General features: G+C 45.8%; 1 protein-coding gene across 1 annotated transcript in view; it reads left to right on the top strand.

The window, feature by feature from the left end:
- Positions 1-23277, top strand: part of ARMC9 (armadillo repeat containing 9) — a 119993-nt gene that overhangs the window by 6592 nt on the left and 90124 nt on the right. Inside the window, exons 4-9 of the mRNA XM_080932795.1 lie at positions 990-1160; positions 2989-3144; positions 8489-8581; positions 9978-10002; positions 13881-14038; positions 16809-16907. Coding sequence (XP_080788921.1) covers positions 990-1160; positions 2989-3144; positions 8489-8581; positions 9978-10002; positions 13881-14038; positions 16809-16907 — 702 coding nt within the window. The remainder of the gene's footprint in view (positions 1-989; positions 1161-2988; positions 3145-8488; positions 8582-9977; positions 10003-13880; positions 14039-16808; positions 16908-23277) is intronic.

The raw sequence follows: 23277 nt of genomic DNA on the forward strand, positions 1-23277 counted from the left end.
ATCTGTAACTCCAGTTCCAAAGAATCTGACACCCCTTTTGGATTCTGTAGTTACTGCACATGAGCGTGGGGCACAGACTTGCATGTAGGCAAAACCCCCATACACATAAAATAAAATAAATATATGTCTCCTCTAGTAATATAGAGGGTTTCAGTTTTATCCATCTTTGCCAACATGTATTTTTTCTTTCTTGAAAAGATTTGTTCATTTAATGTATATGAGTACACTGTCGCATGGGGCTGAGGCTAGCCTAGCAGCATAACCCTGGGTACACTCACTTCACCATTGTATTCTTCATCCACAAGAAAGCAAGGAGCCTCTGGCCAGGTTCCCCCAGACAGCTGGGGTCTGAGCAAGGCTGCCTGTGCCTTGTTCTGGCAGTGCCCATCCACAGTGGCTAACAGGCTGCCCTCAGCTTTTCCTAGCTTGTTTGGAGAAGATAGAAATTTGTTAATTTCTTTAAAACATTGTGGGTTTGTATTGAATGGGCGGTAGCAGCTCAGGGTAAGCTGGCATTCTGGAACAATTGTTCTCCACTGTGGAAGTCTATAGTTCCCAAGGGAGACTTCAGTACATTCTCATGTCCATGGGTCCTCCCGCTGCAGAACTCTGTCCGTTTGGAAGGCCTTAGCATTTCATGCTCTCAGAGGATCCAGGTCGGGTACTGCAAAGGCTGGAGATGTAGGAGTGGTCACAGGGCTTGCCTAAGGAGCCTCTGGGAAAGGGTGTGGGTTATCTAGCATTGGTAGGGTGAGTTTGGGGTGAGTTTGGGTGCTGGAAGAATGAGCATCTTATTTGACTTTTTTTTTTCTTCTTGATTTTCAAGACAGGGTTTCTCTGTGTAACCCTGGCTGTCCTGGAACTCTGTAGCCCAGGTTAGCCTCAAACTCACAGAGATACACTTGCCTCTGCCTCCCAAGTGCTGGGAGTAAGGCGTGCATGCATCACCATGTCAGATTTTGACTTGAATTCTTCTGTCTTCTCTGCAGAAGGATCTGTTGGCAGCGTTTGACAGTGGAGACCAGAAATTATTCTTTGACTTGTGGGAGGGGCATGTTCCCAGCTCCATCAGAGATACTGACTCCCTGGCCCAGAAGCTGGAATTCTACCTTCACATCCACTTTGCCATCTACCTTCTCAAGTATTCCGGAGGCAGGCCGGTAGGCTGGTTAGGGTTTGGGTCAGTCTGAACTAGCTAACAGGCTTTCACAGATTTCAAGGAAGGTTGGGCTTAGGTTTATGACCATTTTATCATGTTGCATTTTGTGTCCTGATTAATGATTTTTGGCTTCATTCTCAGAAGATTATTTCCTAATTTATATGGAGATTTTGTAATTTGTGATCAAAGTTAAATTGTTTTCCTTTTAAACACTGGTGCTTGAGTCTTGGAGCCGCATCCAAGTAAGTTGGCTTTATCCGGTAACTTGGTGTATCTGTGAGTGAACCTAGACCATACATTTCAATGCGGGTATTGGAGAAGTAGTGCGCCTGTGTGTAGAGAAGGCCCATGGGCTTGAATTTAGCTTCTGCCTTTTCCTAGATCGGCTGGAGGTATAGAAAAGGAGGCAGATGGCTAGAGTGTCAGCCCATGTGGCGGGTGAGCCTTCAATTACAGACAAAACAGCAAAGGACAGAGATGGCATTTGGTCACCCACAGTAACACTGGTGAATTAATTAAACCACTTTGGGTCCCTCTTCCAGCCACCCCTCAGAGCCCTCTGGATTCTCGAGTGAAAGACATACACGTGGCAGTTAATTTTGCTATGCCTTGATTAGTCAATGGCTGGGCACTTTTAAACCTCCCCACAGCACACTCGCCTCTGGTAAACCGGAATTAACACCCTCCAAATCTACATTTTATCTTTGTTGCCCTGTTACCTTCTGAGCAGCCCCCACAACCCAGGGCTGCTTTGCGTCTAAACTACATGTCAGCCCACTCACCCTCCTCTCCATGTGTGATCCGTCCTGCGCCCCTCTCACGGGGCTTCCCCATCTCTCTCTGTCCCACCTCTGCCTGCTCTGCCCAGCCATTGGCTGCCGGCATTTTTATTTACCAATCAGAACTAGCTTGGGGGGAAGCAGGGTCCCTCAGTGTCTTATGTGCAGACATTTGTGTAAGCAGTTTTGGGAACCAAAATTAACATTCTAATATAAGCAGCATTAGGCCAAACCCACGTCAGTGCGGAACTCATTAGAACGTCAGCACAGTGGAGGGAGCAGCACTGAGGGGGCCGTGAAGTAGCCATTCTTGGAAGGTCGCTCCTTTAAGTGTGACCCAGAGGGCAGGCTCAGACTTTCTGTGCTGCTGCTTCTTGTTGTTGTTGTTGTTTCGTTCCACCTTTTGTTTAAATTTTTTTCTGTTTTGATGTAATATGAAAGTCAGCGTTAACTATTTTCTAAGCGCAGGGCTCAGGAGAGGACCTCACGGCACAGGCTGAGCAAGATGGGAAAGGGAGGTGGGATCTGTGTGGTGGGGAGAAAAGTACCTGTTCGAAAGCCTCAGTGTCCTCTCTGGGGCTGGAGAGCAGGGGTTCCTCACACTGGGTTGGGCTTGATCAGTGATGTGGGCATGGTTAGTCCAGCTTCCTGAAGGGAAGGAGGGTGCCTCTGTTTCAGAAAACACCGAGGTGTGTCGTTCTCCTTTAGAAACATGGGAAAGCAGACAAATGTTTGTGTACGGAAAGCACGTCTCAAAATGGAGAATTTGTCAAATAGCTTTTGATAGACAAAGTGATGGGTCCTGCCACTGAAAATGATGTTTGTGAAGCTTTTTAAGGCTGGCACTAGTGATATTAAATAACATGTGAACTACACATAGGTTCTCTGGCATTCCTGTCCAAAGTGATGTTGGACACTGGGGCAGTGTGCCTGCCAGGCCAGGTGGAGCAACGCTAGTGATGTGGCTGGGACCTAGGGAGACTCCCAGAGCCTCTCATGGGTGAGCAGGACTGAGCCAGAGACCCTGAGCATATGTCTTCCTTCTTCTAGGACAAACAGGAGCTAGATGAGAGGATTTCTTATTTCAGAACTTACCTGGAGACAAAAGGGGCCGCCCTGAGCCAGACTACAGAGTTCCTTCCCTTCTATGCCCTCCCCTTCGTGCCCAATCCTATGGTCCACCCCTCATTTAAAGAACTCTTCCAGGTAAGCAGCTGCCTGTGGAACTTGTCAGAACCTGGGCCACATTGTTGTATTGGTGGTTTCTGGATAATGCTTTAAAAGACCTAAGATTTATCCTCATTATTTTATTGTAATTTATATAGGTATTGTAATTTATATGGTATTGTGTTGAATGGTTGGGTAGCAATTGACTTATTTTCAGCCCTGTACTGGCTGTTGTTGTATGTTCTTGCACACACACACACACACACACACACACACACACACACGAACTGTAAAGGATACAGCAAGACATAGAAGCAGAAGCAGGCTGGTTAGACATTATAGGGACATGCAGAAGGAAACTGAGTTGTCTCCAAATGGAAATAAGAACAATGTGTAATCTGTACGAGCTGAACCACATGTTGACATAATCCTCAGTAAGTTGCACACACTTATGCACATATGCACATACCCACACACACACACCCATGCACACTAGTCAAATCTGTTTTTCAAACATCATATAGTAAAATGGACTACTGGGCAGGTAAAGTTCTGTGGATTTTAACATGTGCATAGTTATAACTCCTGTCACCACCATTAGGGAACAGAATTTTTGCAGTAGTCATTCCTGAGAACTGCTTTGCTAAGCAAACACTTACATTTTATCTTAAAGAAGTGTTGGGATAGTTTGCTTTAACACACTTTCCTTGTGTCCTACACGGGGTGTTGCTGTTGTCAACACTAAGGCCTGTTAACTGACTGACATTTTCAAGGTGCCCTGGCAGTCACACTGTAGTTTACACTTTGTAAGAACTGAAGAGATGATCCACTTACATTTAAACCTAGCTAACCTGCGTCTGTCCTGCTGCTGTTTTGGAGTAGCCTGTCTGTCTTTTTATCCCCCTGGATTTCAGTATGTATAATTTCATTTTAATGTGTCCAGGGTCAGATATCTGATTTCACTTTGGGTTTACTGAGCTTCCTCAATTTGATGCCTTGTATCTTGGAACAATCCTGGAAAATTTTGTATTTCTTTATATTTTTGCCTCTCTTCCATTCTCTTTATTGTTTCCTCTGGGCATCTGTGACAGTTTGTATATGCTTGTCCTAGGGAGTGGCACTATTAGAAAGTGTGGTCTTGTTGGAGTAGGTGTGTCACTGTGGGCTTTAAGACCCTCATTGTAGCTAGCTGCCTGGGTGCCAGTATTCTGCTAGCAGCCTTCAGATGAAGATGTAGAACTCTCAGCTCCTCCTGCACTCTACCTGCCTGGATGCTACCATGCTCCCATCTTGATGATAATGGACTGAACCTCTGAATCTGTAAGCCAGCCCCAATTAAAGAGTTGCCTTGGCCATGGTGTCTGTTCACAACAATAAAACCCTAAGACAGAAGTTGATACAAGGAGTGAGGAATTGCTGTGATAGGGCCTGACCATGCTTTTGTCTGGAAGAATTTGGATTTTGGTACTTTGGATTTGGAAAGCAATGGAATGCTTTAAGTAGGGCTTAATGGGCTATTCTAGTAGGAATATGAAAGACTTTGTTGCTGAGATTGATTTGAACTGTGCAGATCTGGCCCAAGAGGGTTCAGTAGAGAAGAATTTAAGTATGTGGTATAGAGAATGATTTTGTGGTATTTTGGTGAAGAATATAGATGCTTTTTGCCTTTGTCTGAAGAGTACCTGAGTCTAAGGTAAAGAGATTTATATTAATTACATTGACAAAGGAAGTCTCAAAAAAGCCCATACCCACAAGACCACACCTACTCCAATAAGGCCACACCTCCCCACAGTGCCTCTCCCTGGGCCAAGCGTATACAAACCACCACACCAGATGGTCACATGTCCATGCCTCTTCTCATTATATCCTCCATACCTTTTTTTTTCCATTTAAAAAATTATGGTAATGAACACATGAGATAAAATTCACTAATTAGGCCTTGATTGAGGTTTTCTGTCCTTCTGTCTGTGTTAAGGTAGCCACACACGTTCTTGCTTTAGCTTCTGAGTGCTGAACCCGAGATGCTTGCCCTTTAGATTAGCTTGCTGTCCCAGTTGTGCGGTGGATTTTTTAAATCCCTCTCTTTACTGAGGCTGGAGCCCTCTGCATCACAGGTTTTGCACTCTTTGGATTCTTACTCTTGTCTTTGTGAACTCTGCAGTTCTTTTCTTGTCACTCAGAGGTTTTAAGTGGACTGCATTTTATCAGCGGGCTTTGCTTTTGTTTTTAGTTATTTTCATATTTTTAATTTGTGTTTTGTTTTGTAATTTTACATTATGTATTGCAGTATCACTTGTCTTTTTTATCCCCTTGAGACAAGGTCTCTCTATGTAGACCTGGCTCCTGGCCTGGAACTTTCTATAAAGAACAGACTGACTTGGAACTTATAAAGATAAAAGCTGCTGCTGATGCTTCTCCTTCTCTTTCTCTTCCTCCTCCTTCTTTATCTCCTTTTCCTCTTTCTCCTCCTCCTTGTCTTCTTTTTCTTCTTCTTAACCGGCTCTTCCTATGTCATGTCATCCTGGCTGACCTGGAACTCATTATGTAGAATAGACTGGCCTCGAACCCATAGAGAGCTTTGTCTTCCTAGTACTATGACTAAAGTGTACATCATGGGATGGAGAAATAGCTTAGTGGTTAGGAGCCCCTGTTGTTCTTGCATAGGACCTTAGTTCAAGTCCCAGCATTCACATCAGATGGCTCACAACTGCCTGGAACTCCAGCATCAGGGAGCTAACACATCTTTCACCTCCTTGGGCACATACATAAACACACATGCATTTACATAAATAATACTAAAATGAATGTAAAAAAATGTACATTGCCAATCCAGCCAGTCAGTTGCTTGTAATGATCATAATGTGTCTTCTGAAAACTCAGTTTGTCAATGAACATCCTCTTGCAGAAATACTTAGGATGCCTATAATTACTTCACAGAACATTCCTGAGTGCCTGTTTGTGCCAGAGACTAAGTAAGCTTAGTTAGTAAAGATTTAAAGAGATAGAGTCCCAGAAAGCTCTGAATGCCCAAGGAACAACTCACAGACCATATGAAGCTCAATAAAAAAAAAAAAAAGAAATAAAGAAATAAAGAAAGGCCAAAAAGTGGAAGCCTCAGTCCTTCTTAGAAAAAAAACAAACAAAACAGTAAGTGTATAGTACCCTCTTCAGAGTGTGGTACACCTAGACCTTAAATCATTAATAACTCAAGAGCTAAGAAGATAGTCTTGGGGCAATTTTTGGTATTTAAAAATCATTATGTTTACTCTTTACACACCAAGAAAACTTTGACTATTTCTATGTTACATTTTGTTTTACATGTACTTTATACTCATTGTAACTAGTAAGATTTCAATGCATACTATCAAACCTTTAAAAAATCAAGTACTGACAAAAATATATTCATATAGTTTTATGCCAAAATGCTTTTAAAAATCTGTACATGTATTTCTTTTTTTTTTAAAAAAATAAAGTTGTAAGAAAAAAAAGAAGTTAAAAAAAAAAAAGATTTAAAGAGATAAAAGGCTAGCCTGGTGGTACAGACTGTAATCCCAGCTTCTAGGGAGACTGAGGTGGGAAGTTCAAGGCCAGCCTGGGCATTTTAATGAGATCCTATTATCTCAAAAGTAAAGGAAGTAGGGAGTGTAACTCAGTGGTGGAGCCCTTGCTTAGCATGCAGAGCACCCTAGGGTCAGCCACTAGGGGGCTGGGGGAGAATGGAAGAGACAGGAAGGCCATGGAGGTGAGCCCTGGCTCCGTCTGCACATCCAGAGTGGTCCAGCCACGGATCAGCACTAATGGCGATAGTGCTGGGAAGACAGTCAGGCAGCCACGAGCTCACGTAAAGCCTGTGTTCTGCACAGGAAGAGATGGATGAGTGGCTTTTCCCACTGTTCGCCAGAGCTGCCACACTTGTCTTTCAGAAGTGTGGGATCAAGAGCCCATCAGGCTCGGGAAGTGATCTTCTCACTGCTGAAAACAGTAGAAATGAGAGCAGTAAAGGAGAAATAAGGGCTTCATGCCTGGAGAGTGTGTATTCCTGCCTGTCTGTCATGTTGGTTTCAAGAACATTGTCAGAAGTGGCTGAGTGGAAAGTCCCTGTTTGTCGGCTGTAGGAAATAGTAACAAACACCCGAACAATTTGACCTGCTTACAGGTTCCAAATACTTGTTTTGGATTTGTGAGAGTCTCATGTAGCCCAGGCTGGCCTTGAACTCAACACATAGCTGAGATAACCTCGACCTTCTCTGATCCTGCTGCTTCTACCAAGTGAGTGCTCAGATGTCAGGCCTGCACCGCCACACCCTGTTTTATTTGCTCTTAAGAGTCAAATTCCATGTCTGTTGTATGCTAGACAAGTACCCCATCCTAAATCGCCACGTTCTCAGTCCTTGTTTCCATTGTTTTTAAGATAACTTGGTTGAGGAACTGGAGAAATGACTCAGTTCTTAAGAAGACTTGTTGGTTTTACAGAGAATGGTTGGGTTCAATTCCTAACACCTAAATGCTGATTTACAACCATCCCTAATTCCAGTTCCAGGGCATCCAATGATCTCTTCTGACCTCCACAGCTGCCAGGCCAGCACATGGTGCATATACATACACACAGGCAAAAACTCACACATTTAGACATAAAATGATCCCAGTAAAGTTTGTTTTCAGCCTGAGTGTTCTTTCAAGCCAGACGTGGTAGTGCCTGCCTGTTTTCCCAGCACTTAGGAGAGTCAGAAGTTCAAGGCCAGCCTGAGTAACATAGCAAAACCTCAGCACATATAAAGTGAGACAATAATTATATATTATTATACTTTCTTCTTCACAATTTCTATCATTTTCCCCTTAATGAATGTTATTTAATTCATTTTCCAGGGTAATTTATTTTCCAGGGTAGACTGAACTGAAATTGTATCCCAGTGCTTGACATGACATGAGCTGGTGTGACATGGACCAGGTCTTTCTTCTTGTCTAATGAGGTCTAGAAGTGACTCCCTTTCTTTGGGCGTTGTCTCGCAACTTAAGGAATAATTGTCTGTGTCATGTCTGCCACAGTGTACGTGCCTAGACTGCACTGAATTAATTGATATTCAGCCTAGTGTGGCCTTCTATCATACTTGTGTTTAAATCACATGAAATATTCTAGTCATGTGCAAGCTATTTGACCTTCTGTGGATCCTTGAATCATTTATAAATGAACTAGTCACACATTGGAAAGCCTGTTTTCCATCCTCTCCCGACCCTGGCAGGAAACTGGTTTCTGTGACTGACAGGGTAGTTTAACCACACCCACAGCCTTGATGGTACCATGCTATTTATTTAGTGAGTTGATAACTTCCTTATTTATTTTATTTTATTTTATTTTATTTTATTTTATTTTATTTTTCTCCAGGATTCTTGGACTCCAGAATTAAAGCTGAAGCTGGAAAAGTTTTTAGCTTTAATTTTTAAAGCCAGTAACACACCAAAGCTTTTAACCATTTATGTATCCTTTTGAAGTGAGTGCAGACCCCCTTGGGTGTTATAGCAGGGGCACTGGCCTTGAGTGTCTTCAGTCAGCAAGTTGTCAAATGAAGCAACTTGGAGGCTTTGCCATGACTTGGAAAGGGCTGATGTTTAAGTATATGTGCGTGTGTGTGTGTGTGTGTGTGTGTGTGTGTGTGTGTGTGTGTGAGAGAGAGTACAGGTGCCTTCAGAGGCCAAAAGAAAGTGTCAGATACCCTAGGGCTGGAGTTCCAGGAGGCTGCATTAACCATTGAGTAGTCTTTCCAGCCCTGTGATCTTGTTTGGTGTCACCAGCCTAGTAACTGTCTTGGTAGGGAAAACAGAAAAAAAAAATCTATCCTGTTGAAAAAGATCTCCTTGGAAGAATGTTTCCTTTGCAGAAAGCCATTGAATAATTTGAAAGGCCTGGAGGTCACGGTGTTTGGGCTTGTCATTTAGATCCAGACTTCCTTTTAAGCTGCTATGTTGTATAATTTACATGCTATAATGTTTACCCTTCATAAGTGTCAAATTCATTGATTTTTAGGAATTGGACAGTGGTACAGCTAGTATCATAATCTGTTTCCACTGGGGAAACTTAAAAGTACAGAGGAACAGTGTCACAGCTATAAATGGGGACCATTCCAAACATAGCAGTTACCCACTCATTGGAGACCGATTAGCCACAGTTATAGTCCGAAAGGCCATGTGTCTTTTCTTAGTGGACAAGCATCTACTGAAAGTTATTTCATACTAGGCTGGAGGATCTGCACAAGGCCTGGGTTTCATTCCCCAGCCCTGGAAGGAAAACAGAAAGGAAAGGAGGGGAAATGAACAAAGGTGACTCGTGCTGGTTGTCTAACTCTAAATGTACAGAAAGTCACTGAAATACCATTTTAAATAAGGCCCTGCACAGACTCCTTGCATGAGCTGTTCGAAGAGAGGAAGAAATACATAAGACAAATGAAAAGCAGGACAGACTGACACATGGACGTAGGATTGGAAGCTAGGCAGCCCAGCCCCAGGTGCAGCCTGAGCCACTGCCCCTCCCAGAGTCTGTGCCCTCAGGCTGAAGCTTTAGGACTGCAGTGACCATTTTAGGATTATGGGGTCAGCATTTTAGGATGGTTTTGCAAGCAGGGCAAAGGCCTTTGTTGGGGCAGACCAGCCCATGTGGAGGCTGGGGAGTGCTGAAGCACGTGGTTCTCACCGAGGTTACAGTGATGGAGCGAGTGCTGGCAGGAACCAAGCACCATGAGGAACTGCTCTCTGCTTCTCTGTCTTTAGCAGTCTCTTCCATCCACCTCAGGTTTTTCTCTGTCAGCCAGCCTCACAACTTCACAGACACCCAAGTTCTGTGCCCCACAGCCATTTTCCTGAGCTGATTTCTTACCCAGAAGGAGAATGGACCAAACAGCAAAGGTAAGTTACAGCTTTCATGAGAACAGCTTTGCCAACTCAGACTCTAAGCTATGGGAGCAAACAGATTGAGAGAATGTGTGGGCTTGGAGAAATGAGGGCTTTCAAAGTCTAAATATTTACGAATGGTCTTGTGATGCTGCTCTGTGTAGTTCCGTGAGGCCCACTCTGTAAAGATGGCTGGTGTGTCAGCATGTCCAGTGTATGAGGTAACAAAGAAATGGAGAAACAGAGAAATGGGGAACAGCCAAGTCATAGCCCGGCGGCAAGGACCTAACACGGGTGGGGAAGAGGAATTATTTTACCTCAGATGCACTTGTCAGATGCACTACCATTTTTAGACAGCATTTCCATTCCAGCCTTGAGTGTTTACATAATATAGCATTCCCCCCCCCCCATGGGCAATAATTTTTACCCAAGCAGTTCATCTTTCAGTAAGGTAAGAAAAACTATTTGACATGGCCTCAGCAGCCTCAGCAGCTACGCCTTGCTCGGTCTTGTCTTAGATACTCTGGTCTTAGGTGATTTGGAAACACCGTGAGTTGCTGGGAAGTGCTGGTGAAGAGCCCCACACATGGTACTGAAGGCATGATCCCCAGCTCCCAGCACAGGGGGTTTCCCTACGAGAAAATTTGGTCCATGAAACCACAACACTGCCCTTTTCCACGAAGAGCAGTGTCCAAGGCTTTTCTGTACTTGGTTTAAGAGAGTTAAACCTTTAAAAGAGATTATTTCTGTTTTCTGTGTATGGGTGTTTTGTCTCCATGGAAGTCTGTGTACGTGCATGCCTGTTTCCCTCACAAGCCCAAAGAGGGCCAGATCCTCTGGAACTGGAGTCACTGATGGTCGTGAGCAGAGGAGGTGCTTGGAATCAAACCTGGGTCCTCTGGATCAGGAGTCGGGGCCTCAGCCTGTGAGCCCAGATCTCCATCACTAGCTTTTTTTTTTTTTTTTTTTTTAAAGAAAGGAAGAATTAGTAAGTTATTTAATTCAGCTTACCAGGAAGCTGGCAAATGAGCAATCCTTTAGTTGTGGTACATACGGAGTGTTTGATAGCACGAGGCAAAAAGATTTTGAACGTTTTTGTGCTTGTTTGTCTTGTGTGTCAGCCATCTGTCCATCACAGTGAAATAAATATTGGGGGCAGTTAAGGTACAAAGTAGACGTGTTGATTTAGTTCTCAGATCTGGGGGATGCAATCCAAGATCACCTGATGGTAAAGGTTAGTGATGTGCTGGAACACACTGCTTACATCATGAACCAGGAAGCAAAAAGATGGGCTGGGTCCTTCTGGAAGTTCCAGCTCCCTCCCAGCACAACTCTGAGGACTGAGTCTTTAACACATGCATCTTTGGGAGGCACTCATTGAAGCTGTTGATTGCACACCGGCTGCAAAAGCTAATGACCACTTGACAGTGAAAACCCATCTTCCCATCTCTGAGAGTCCCCGAAGGCTTACTTGTCTCCCATCACTCAGGCTGCTGTGCGTTCTGTCTGTACTTTCCTAGGCCCACGTACGTTGCTGGCACCCTTTCTTCCTGTGGCTTCAGTATCACTACTAGGACTTTATAATATTCCCCTTTTGGGGGGGCTGCTTGCCTCCAGCCCAGCAGGCTGCTGAGCCCCATAGGCTTGCCATTGGAATCTAGATGGAAGCTCTCATGCCTGGAACTCCTGCATGCTGCCTCTGAAAGTTTCCTATGGATGATACCAGTCTGCTGCCTGTATAGAACACACCTGGGCTCATTAGAATTTAAGTTTCAGTCATCTAGAGGGCCTTGCTGGTAGACCACATACATCCCAAGGCTATCTTGCATGGATAGGGAGTATACCATGGTTTGTATTTTGTTTTGTTTTGACAGAGTCTTGACTGTGGCACAGGCTGCATCCCATTTTTCTTTTCTGGAAAGACTTTGAAACCAAATTAAATCTCTGAGTCTCTGACACTGTGGCAGATGGGGTAGCCATGCAGTTCCTGACTTAGCTTCCATGCCTGTTTCCTATTGTCTCAGCACAAAGAGCTTGGGTTCACTTACAAAGGGCCAAGACACAAGCTTCTCTTTATCTGAACTAATTTTACCCACCAAGATACATGTCTTGGCCACATCTTATTTTTTTTTTTTTTATGGCTAGGCTTTTTGCTCATGATTCTCATGAGGATTTGGTTTTAAAAAGCCATGCCCAGGCTGGAGAAATGGCTCAGTAGGTAAGAGCTGTGACTGCTCTTCCAGAGATCCTGAGTTCAATTCCCAGCAACCACATGGTGGCTCACAACCATCTGTAATGGGATCTGATGCCCTCTTCTGGTGTGTCTGAAGACAGTGACACTGTACTCACATACATGAAATAAATAAATCTTTAAAAAAGGCAATGCCCATGCTGTAGCCCGGATGCCCCGCTGCCTTGAAGTCTCTGCCAAGTAAGCCACCTTTCAGGCTCGCTCTCTGACAAATCTCAGGAGTGGGAACAAAATATTCTAAAATTCTTTGCCACATATAAGGAGGAGAGCCTTTTCTCCAGTCCCTGGTACTCTTTTCCTTCTGGGAGCACACAGCATGGGTTTCATCGTCTGTGATTGTGTTGGCATGGAAGCCCTATCTGGCTCACATGGAAACTTGGTAAGCTCCACTCTGCTGATAACATTTTAGAATTTCTCTAGCCTCCTCCAGACTCTTTGATACACTCTCATACACACACACACCCATACACACACACACCCATACACACACACACACACACCACCACCACCACCAGGTATAGTGTAGTCAGCAGCCTGCATTGAGTGCCAGTTTCTGTTGCATATCCCAAGCCATTGCTAAAATGGACTTGTGATAATCAGAACTTGCTACACTCTATCCTGAAAGATACCTTGAAGCGTGCCTGCTTACACATGTTTGAAAGAAATCACAGCAAGACAGTATACCACACTTGCTTGCGCCCACATGGTTCCAGATATGTGAGTGGTTCTGCCTGCTGTGCTCCTGCACTCAAGGCCCAGAGTGGATAGGGCTTGTGAACCTCCATGGAGGAGCAGGGGGATATAGCTGTGTTTTCACAGGGACAGCCTGGGATGTGTGGCAGTCACTACTAGGCCGCTGCATGGCTGGAACACAGCCCTGGAGCACTGGAGCACCCAAGATTCTCTACCTACTACAAGGGCACACTGGGAATTCTCAACTGCTCTTATCACTGCTGGTCTAGACTCAAGTGAATCACAGCCGTCCCCGGCTTGGTAGTGTCTGCACAGTTTTCTGATACCCAAACATAGTCGGCACTCCTTTTTTTCTTTAAGGCGGTCTCACTCTGTAAATCATGATAGACTTAAACTTAGAGATCTGCCTCCCACGTGCTGAGATTAAAGGCATGTGGCACCATGATGCCCGGTAACAGATGACATCCTTAATCATGACTGAGCATTTGGATCTTGCTCTGCCACTTCTGAAAATACACTATCAACCGCATAGTTCTATTGCTGCCACGTGTCGATGGGCATCTAGGCTTGCTCCCCCCTCCCCCATCGTAAATGGAATAGCAGCAAACATGGATAAGCAGGTATTTCTGTGGTGAGACAAAGAGGCCTTGAGGTGTAGGCTCAAGAGTGGTATAGCTTGGTCATACGGAGTTTTCAGGGAACCTCCATTGTGTTTCCTATAATGGCAGCCCGACTTCACATTCCACCAGAGTGAATAAGGGTTCTTTTGTGCATCTTGCCAGCGTTTGCCATTACACTCCTTTTTTTTGATTGTCACCACTTCTGTGGTGCTGTGACATATCTCGCAGACGGCTTGGCAGCCTGGGACAAGAGCCCCGTTACTGGCTTCTGTTTGCTGCTGTGGCTGTCCTTGTATTTGCCTTTAGTGCCGGCTCGTTTCTCTTCCTAGAAATGTTGCAGCAGCTCCACCAGCAGCTGGTGGAGGCCGAGCGCCGGGCCATGACCTACCTGAAGCGGTACAATAAGATCCAAGCCGACTACCACAACCTCATCGGAGTCACGGCTGAGCTGGTGGATTCTCTAGAGGCCACAGTCAGCGGCAAGATGGTAAGGAGCACACCCTTTGTGTAGACTTCTGTTTCAGTGCATGGAGCCCGGACTGCATTGCTGTGGGGCTCCCGCTCCGAGTTTCAAAAAGCTGGTGTACAGCAACCATGGCAAGACTTAAAATGTTTTACCTGTCTTCCCAACACGTGCTCGGTTTCTGCCTTCATTTTTTGGTCATTGTTATTTTCTCTTTAAAAATTTTACATATGGGCCCTTCATAGTAGTGGCATACACCTTTAATCATATCACATAAACACATAAAAATACATAAAACCTTTCTTAAAAAATGGACTAAGCATGAAGGATGCATTCCTTTTTATTTCTATTGTATGTGTATATGTGTTTTGCCTACATGTGTGTTTATTCACCATGGATATGCCTGGCGCCCAAGAGGAAAAACAGGGGCCTCAGAGCCCGTGGAGCTGGAGTTACAGGCACTTGTGAGCTCCCTGATGTGGATGCTGGGTATTGAACTCAGATCCTCTGGGACAGAGAAGCAAGCGCCCTTAACCACCAAGCTGTCTCCACAAATGTGACTATGACAGAAAGTTGAAACAATGCAGAGGCTGACATAGTGACCTCATCATGTTCTCACCTCCACCCCCAAGGATTTATTTTATATATGTGGGCACACTGTCACTGTCTTCACAACACCACAAGAGGCATCACATCCCTTTACAGGTGGTTGTGAACCACCATGTGCTTGCTGGGATTTGAACTCAGGACCTCTGGAAGAGCAGTCAGTGATCTTAACTGATGAACTATCTCCTCAGTCCTTCATCCCCCCTTTTGATATTGATGCTAACCTGTTCTGTGTGGTTGAGGTATTTCTGTGTGCACACACGCAGGCTCGCAAGTGTAGACTCATGCACCTAGTGTTCTTCAGTTTAGTTGTGACCATATGACCCGTCCTTTCTGTGTATCATAGTGTGCTCTTGCCCACACCATGCCTCCTTCCTCCCTTTAGCACATTCACTGAGAAATGCAATCAATCAATGAATTCTGCCTACCTCATTCTGCAAATGCTTGCTCAGGGTTCCACCGTAAGGATGCCCCATCAGCTGCTCTCCAGTGATGGAGACTGAGGCCTTTGTTTGCTGTGACAACACCACAGTGAGGACTCATATATAATCTGTACCCCCCCCCACCGGAGTGCAGATTGCTGAGTCACTACTTTGACAGATGTTGTCAAAGTACTCTCCTAAAGATTCAATCTGCCCTCTAAGATTGTATCAGAATGCCTGTCTCTGTAATTCAGCAACACCGTCTACCATTATACTTTGTATGCTTTGTATACCTGTAATCTCAGCCCCTGGGAGGAAGAAGCAGAAGAATTTCAAGTTCAGAGCTGGCCTGAGCCTTTGTGGTGGGAAGTCAGCATCATGTCATGCACTCCACAGCTTGTTGACGTCTGTCATCCACTCAGCCAGCATTTCCTTAATACTGGGCCCATTTGCAACCTCATCCCTCCTTAGTATGGGCTAGGCAGCCGGGCATCTTTTACTTCACTCACGGCTCAGGAATGCAGGGGCAGAACTACTGAGCTGCTCATGTTGTCAAGAATCAAAAACTAGAGCCCGGGTCTTCAGATTTCAAAGTGCCACTGTTGCTACTACGTGTGGCTGCCTACTTTCTTTATGCCTTGAATCTACAGAAATGCTTGAGAAACCATTTATTGTCCATGGCAGTTGGAATCCACTGAGTGAATGGCATGGATGGAGTAGTCTGTGATCACCTGTAGTCCCCATTTAAAAATGATTTATTGGTTTTTTTAAAAGATTTTATTTATTTATGTATATGAGTACACTGTAGCTGCTTCAGACACACCAGAGGGTGCCAGATCTCATTATAGATGGTTGTGAGTCACCATATGGTTGTTGGGAAGTGAACTCAGGACCTCTTGTTGAGCAGTCAGTGTCCTTAACTGCTGAGCCATCTCTCCAGCCCCTTGATTTATCTTTTTATTGTATGCACATTGTTTTTTTTTTTGTTGTTTTTTTTTTGTTTTTTTGTTTTTTTTTTTTTTTTTTTGCCCTCTTGTATTTATGAGAGTGTTGGATTCCCTGTAACTGGATTACAGACAGTTGTGAGCTGTCCATGTGGGTGCTGGGAATTTAACCCTGGTCCTGTGGAAGAGCAGCCAGAGCTCTTAAATGCAGAGCCCTATCTCTTCAAACAAGTCAGTTATTTTTATTTTCTTAGGTCAGTGTGTTAATTCTTTCCCAGAGCTCTGAGGTTTTTTGTTGGTGGTTACTTTTAATTATCAACTTGACATAATTTACAACCATCTGGGAAGAATGTCTCAGTGAGGGGTCGTCTGCTTCAGGGTGGCCGACTGGCATGTCTGTAGAAGAGTGTTTTGATTTAAGGTAATTGACTGGGAAGACCCAGCCCACTGTGGGCAATCCCTGGGTCTGTATTTTGAACTGTGTAAGAATGGAGAAATTGAGTTAAGAAAAGCATGCAACTTGCATTTCCTCTGCCCTTGACTGGATGTGACTTCCTGCTTAAATTTCTGTTAACCTGACTTCCCCACATTGACAGGCTGTAGTGAGGTGAGCTAAAGTAACCCTTTCTCCCTACATTGCTGTTTATAAGGTATTTTTTCACAGTAGCAAAAACTAGGAGATGTGCTTTCTAGCATGGCTATCTCACCAGTCCATCTACAAGAGATGCTGAGGTACATGAGATGCTGCTACAGGAGGTGTAGCACACCTGAGGTCCTGTGGGCAGGCTGCATGGCTTTCACGTGATGACCTTGTCCTTGCAGATCACCCCTGAGTACCTGCAGAGCGTGTGCGTCCGCCTCTTCAGTAACCAGATGCGGCAGAGCCTGGCACACAGCGTGGACTTCACAAGGCCTGGGACGGTGAGGTGCCATGAGAGACAGGGTATCCTGGATTTGGTCCCCAAGACTTAAAAGTGAAGTTATTAGAGAAGATGAAAGCCTGTGAGAAAGTGACATTCAGGAGACTCCAGTGCTGACTAGAAGCTCCCAAAGGGAAAAACTAAGCTATTTTTTGAGGAGGTTGCCGCTGAGGGGAGCCCTTTGGGTGAGCAAGGAGGGGTGCTGCAGTCTGTCATGGCAGCTGCTCCTGGGCACTGAGGCCTGGGAGTCAGGAGGAACAACTAGGAACGCTGCTTTGTCTTTAAAAGACCTCTGCTGTGGGCTGGGGAAACCGCTCAGTAAAGTGCCTGGTGCACAAGCAGGAGGACCTGAGTTTGCTCCCTAGGGCCTTGAACACTTGACATCCTCATGCTGGGAAGACAAGTAGACAGGTCCCTGAGGCTGACCACCCAGGCAGGCTAGCCCACCAGTGAGCTTTGGGACAGGGAGAGGCCTTGTCTCCAAAAAAGGTAGACAATGCCTGAGGATTTACACCAACTTTGTTCTCTGTCCTCCGCCTGTACATGCATACATACACGACTGTATTTACACATGCTTACACATACAGAAGAATTGGAAGTGAAAGATTGAGTGGTTTAAGACAAGACTTTTCTTTTTAAAATTTTTATGCAAAATAATTAAAGGCTTACAGAAAAATCACAAACATAGCAAGGAACATTGGTGTCTTCTTGACCAGCATTTGTTTATTCTCTGTGTGTATCTGTGTGTGTTTTTGTATGTGTCTTTCCCTACCCTCTTATGTCTCCATACACAAACACAATAGGGTTTATAAAACATTTGTACATATTTGTCAGGCTGGTGTATGTTTATTTTTTGCTTTCTTATTCTGTTGAGACAAGATCTCAAGTAGATCAGACTGGCATTGGACTTCCTCGAACTCTGATGTTCCTACCTCCCAAGTGCTAGGATTACAGACATGGGTGCCACACTGACTACCACGTGTAGTTCTTTTCCTTTCCTTTTAGAGGTTTATTTATATTTATTTTAGTTATGTGTAGCATGTCTGCATGTGGTTATGCGCATATGAATGCATACAGGCCAGAGGTATTGGATCCCCAGAGTTCTTGAGTTCTGGGAACAGAACTTTTCCTCTGGAAAAAGCAGCAAGTGCCCTTGACTGCTGAGTCATCTCTCCAGCCCCTATTGTGTATTTCTCAAGCTTCCCTGTGTCGAGCTCTTTCCTGTGATCCGAGCATTAAAGAGGCTGAAGCAGGAAGGAGCAGAAAGTTAGAGCTTAGCTTGGACTCACAGGGAACATGAGAATGGCATGCACTGAAAAGAGAGACCATGTCTGCAAACCAAACAGAGGGACAAGGTGGACTGGCATTCTCTTACCTACTCACACAGTTATCAAGTCCAGTATGTCACCTTATCTACACTGTCCACTTCCGTTTGTCAGTGGAACCTCTACCACTCTTCAGAGCCACCAACATAGGTCAGTGTTGTGTGTGTTGTCTGGACTGTGTAGCCCCTTGGCTCTGGACCGTTTCTCTGGTCTTTTCTTTGGCTTTCTTTGTGATGACACTGGGGAAAACAATAGTCCTTTAGAAAAGCATGTTACTCTCCATACATGTTCGGTGTTGCCTTGGGGTTGGGCTCAGGTTTTCATTCCAGGATGACTGTTTTCTGAGGATTGACATACTTTTCCTAGGACAGCACATCTGGAAGTGCACAGTGTGGACTCGGGGATTCTTAGCCCTGGAAGGCTGCCAGGGTCTCTAAGGACACCCTCAAAATTCAGGAGCCCACCTGCATCCTGGAGCTCAGAGCTGCCTAAGCCGGGTCGGAGGCTGGGTGGGTGAGGCCCACTCTGGGCAGAGCCCCTGACAATCCTCATAACCTGTGGGCCAATGCAGCTTTGAAATCAGATTCATACGCTCACATTAGAATCTTCATAAATAGGTTGCCTGTCATATTTTTTAAATTTTACACCATCCCTCATACTCAAGTTAGGTTTAAAGCAGGTAAACATAAATATGAAAAGTTGGGGGGGAAAAGTAGAGACTAAAATAGATTGTGATTGAAAGAAAATTAAGAACGAGCCAAATAGGGCTGGAGAGCTGCTCAGAGGTTCAGAGTACCGATTGCTCCTCTTGAGGTCCTGAGTTCAGTTCCCTGTGTGTTTACTAGGTACTGAAGAGTTGTTCTCCAGAGCTGCTGGCCTTGCCGGCCACTCTGCACTCGGGGACAGGCAGCGAATGGCTCTGTAGTTTGTGCCTTATGATGTGGCCACAGGAGAGCTAGCATATAGAAATCTTAGGGACTGCCTGGGTTTAAAGATGTAAGTGTTGGCTATCTGCATCTTTCTATAAGGTCTGCACGATGAGGGCCTTCAAGCCTGGCAGCTGACAGCCCACCTGAAGCCTGTTGCTGTTTGTAAAATTCATTGCACTGGTTCCATATACCCCCTTCTGAACTAGAATACAAGACAGAAGAACTGGTCAGAGGGTTTGTAAAGATCACCATCAACACTGGCAAAGCTCTTGTTGGCGAGCCTGGGCTTCATTTGTGGAGAAATAGGTTCCCTACTGAGTCCGGGAGTCACATTGCTTCCAGACAGCCTGCCAAACCTGTACTACTGCACTTACCACAGAGCAGCCACACGGGGGCAGCATAAACAAGCGACAGCTGGTCTTACCACAGAGCAGCCACAGGGGGGCAGCATAAACAAGCGAGAGCTGGTCTTACCACAGAGCAGCCATAGATGAGCAGAAGTAACCTTACCTTCTCTGGCAGGCTCTGCAGGTGGGCAGGTGGTACACAGCCCTGTCACATAAGCCCAGTGAATCGTCCCTCTACCCAGAAAAAAGAAGAGCCATACTGGCAGAAGGGCTCACAAGCTCCGGGAGGGAAGAGGCTCTTCCGCTTGCCCTTGTCTGGTCATGCCCATCTGTGTCCAAATGCTGCCTTGTCGGAACTGGCAGGTGGACCCAGTTGTTCTGGGGATTGGTGCTGGTGAGATTCTGGTGTTTTGAGGTACAGGATTCCCCTGGGTGTCCTATAACACTGAATCACGCATGTCCCCTTGTCCCCATGTGGCTGACCTAACGAACTCTAGTTCTCTTCTTTGCCTTCCCAGGGCCAGGACTGGAATAGGCAGGACTCAGAGTGAGTTATCGGCCGCCTAGTGAGGAGAAGTCAGAATTTTCCCCTGGACACAGGAGAAAAGATAGTTTTCTAAGATTCTAGAAGGACATCAGTGCCACATAATGGGATTTTCACGGCAGCCCCCAGCAGCCCCCGAGCACCGTGGTGATGGCATGGAGCTATAGACAGTCTTACTCTGTAGGCCAGGCTGGCCTGGAACTCAGATCTCACTGCCACTCCCTCCCAAGTGCTGGGATTAAAGCCTGTGCCACCATGCCTGGTTTTCAGTCTTTGTTCAAAGACAAAATCGTGTGACTGCATTTTATAGACTGTATCCCTGAGTCTTGAAAGTATTTTATTATTACTATCTTAATAATAATGGTTATGTGTGTGTGTGAATATAGTACCCAGAAGAAGGGTGCTGGGTCCCCTGGAACTGGTAGTTATAAGCCACCAAACATCATTGCTGGAAACTGAACTCAGATCTTCTTCCAGAGCACCAAGTGCTCCTAAGCACTGAGCGGTCTCTAATCCCGGGGTCCCCTTTGATATAGGATGTATCAGTTAGTGCTCAGGTTACACAAGTCACTACCATGCAGTTGGAGGGAGCCTGGTGCCAGCTCATCCCTGCACGACCTGCCCAAGAGTCAGTCTATCAGTCCAGGTTAGAGCTCTATGAACATTTGGCTTGAAAAGGGCTATTTAACAGTAAATCCGGCAGAACACAGACCTGTTCCTTCAGCTCAGCTGCCTCTCATAGCTTACCATCTGCCTAGGTTAAATACACATCCTCCAGACCTTTAAAAATATGTATACGTATGCTGTTCTACAACTCATTCTTTAGCTTAATAGGACTTTTGTGTGTGTGTTTTAGCATTTTAAGACAGGATCCCAAGCTAGCCTTGAACTTAAAATCCTGCTTCAGCCCTTCCCAGTGCTGGGGTTCCATGCATGCGCCCCCTTGTCCAGCCTAACTATACTTTTGAGAGCATCCTGTCCTTGTATGCTCCTAGTTCCTGTACTGTAGAGAGGTAGGGGTGGGGTTCAGTTTTTTAAAACAGGGTCCCTCATATAATAGCCCATGGCTATCACAGAACTCATTATGTAGACCAGGCTAGTCTTGAACTCACATGGTTCTGCCACCTGAGCACTGATATTAAAGGTGTCTGGCACCTTGTAAAGTTTGAGGACAGTATAGTTCATCCAGCTGTTCCTCTCTGGGTGGAGATGACTGTCCAGCCTGCGGCTGTGAAACTCCACGACCCATCCTCCCTTTCTCTGCCACTTTACCCCAGATCAGTGAGTATACGTGTACTCAAGGCCAAGTGAGGGACAGTCCTTCCAAAGATCTACCTGGATCTGACCAAGTCAGAGATCCCTGGCCAACTCTTAAGTTGATATGAAAGCCATATTTCAAGGGAGCCCCAAGGCCCAGTAGTGACTCTCCAGGACGTATGAGTTCACGAGAAATGTTCATTTAAATGAGTCCTTACTTGAACAAACAGTTGGGAGCTAACCCTGTTTTCCCCAAGTCTCCAGGTAAGGATGTATTGGAAATAAGAGTTTCTCCATGATAGCAGTAAATTCATGATAGAACTAGGAAATGGGAACCCTGGAGGGGAGCATCTGCGACCTCCTTTAGTAAATGTTACTGTGGTGCTTGTCCCCCTTTTCCAGGGTGGCCTGTGCAGCTGGTGAGGGATGGAGCCAGCTATGGCTCTTCTCCATGATGTGTGATCCTTGCTCTGGCAGGAGCTCAGACTTCTCTAGGTCGTCACAGGATACCCGCAGTTGTCCACATGGCCACTCCACTTCAGACTCACTGTGGAGAGTCACCTGCTGAGATCCTGTCCCCTTGCTCCTGCCTCACACACAGTTGTATGCTCTGTATCCCCAACCCCAAATCTATGGCACTTCATACACGTCCATCAATTGGGGGAACCATGCCCTCTACCTAGCTCCACACCCAGACACCCAGACACCCAGACTCCACAGATCCCGACAGGAACATTTGTGTGCCCACGATCCACTTTGTCCTGCTGTCTGTCATGGAGTTACCCGGGTGCACTGGTCATCAGGTTCTGGCTGAGGGCTGTCGCTAGTTCTCCCCTGGCTGTGAGCCAGGCTCTCCTCTCTGTCCTGCAGGTCACTCAGCTTTCTGGGTGTGTCTGTTTGTTATCTTTGTATCCTAGGAAGGGTCCAGGTGTCTTAGAGATAGCAGGTCACATTACACCTTTGCTTGATGACTGTCCTTACTTCAAGGTAAAGGGTGTACACACCCACCCAGGACTGTTCCCTCAGGTGCAGGCTGAGGCCTTGGATGTCCCACTGTGACCTGATCCTCTCTTGAAGTTTTGTCGGGAGGGTCCCAGAGGCCTGGTAGAAATGGGCCTGGCCTAAAGGGGCTTGTCGGCCCCCCTTATCATCCAGGTGTGAGCTGCTGAGGGTGTCAAAACCACCACCCCTCTTCTGCTCTTACTTGGGCTAAGCACTTGTTCCCTCCTCCCTTTTTTTGTGCTCACATTTAAAAATATATATATGTGTTTGCAGACTAACCCTGGCCCAGAACAAACTTTGATTTAGGGAACATGCAGCCTAGTGAGATTCCTGGGGCGCTGTTGTGCAGTGCCCTTGGTAGACGGCCACTCTCCCTCCTGAGCTGCTGTGGGAACACTCTCCTTGATGTCACGTCTGCACTGATGACAGTCTAACACCGCACAGGATCACCAGCTGTCCTAGGCCTAAGAGCTGGGGCCTCAGGCAGCATCTGAGGGAAGGCTCCGCTCCAGGGCTTCCGGTGGCTGAAGATAATGAAAGGTGACATTTTCACCTGACTTTCTTTCACCTTTGTCTCAGAATCCCACGAGCTTTTGGTGACCCAATTCAGCATGTGACACCTTGATTCATGGCTTATTCTACTGAGTCTTCCTTCTGTGCCCTGAAGAATCTTCTTTGCCACCCAGCACTCCTTCAGGGCTTCCTCAGGTGAACTGTTCAGGGAGGTTGGGAACTCCCTGCAGCTGTAGCCGCTCTTTCTCTGTCTCAGCTGAGCCCAAGTTCTTTCTAGGTCCTACTCTTTCACTGTTAAGAAGCTGCCCTGAAAAAAAAAAAGACTCCACTGTTGCCTTCAGTCGAGGGGTTTGTCCTGGCTGTGATAGGTTGTGTGATCTCCTGTTTTCTCCCACTGGACTGTTACTGGCTAGCTGTTGGGTCCTACATGCACTCCACACACCACAATGCCCAT

Source organism: Micromys minutus, assembly GCF_963924665.1.
Source record: "Micromys minutus genome assembly, chromosome: 19".
Classification (NCBI taxonomy): Eukaryota; Metazoa; Chordata; class Mammalia; order Rodentia; family Muridae; genus Micromys; species Micromys minutus.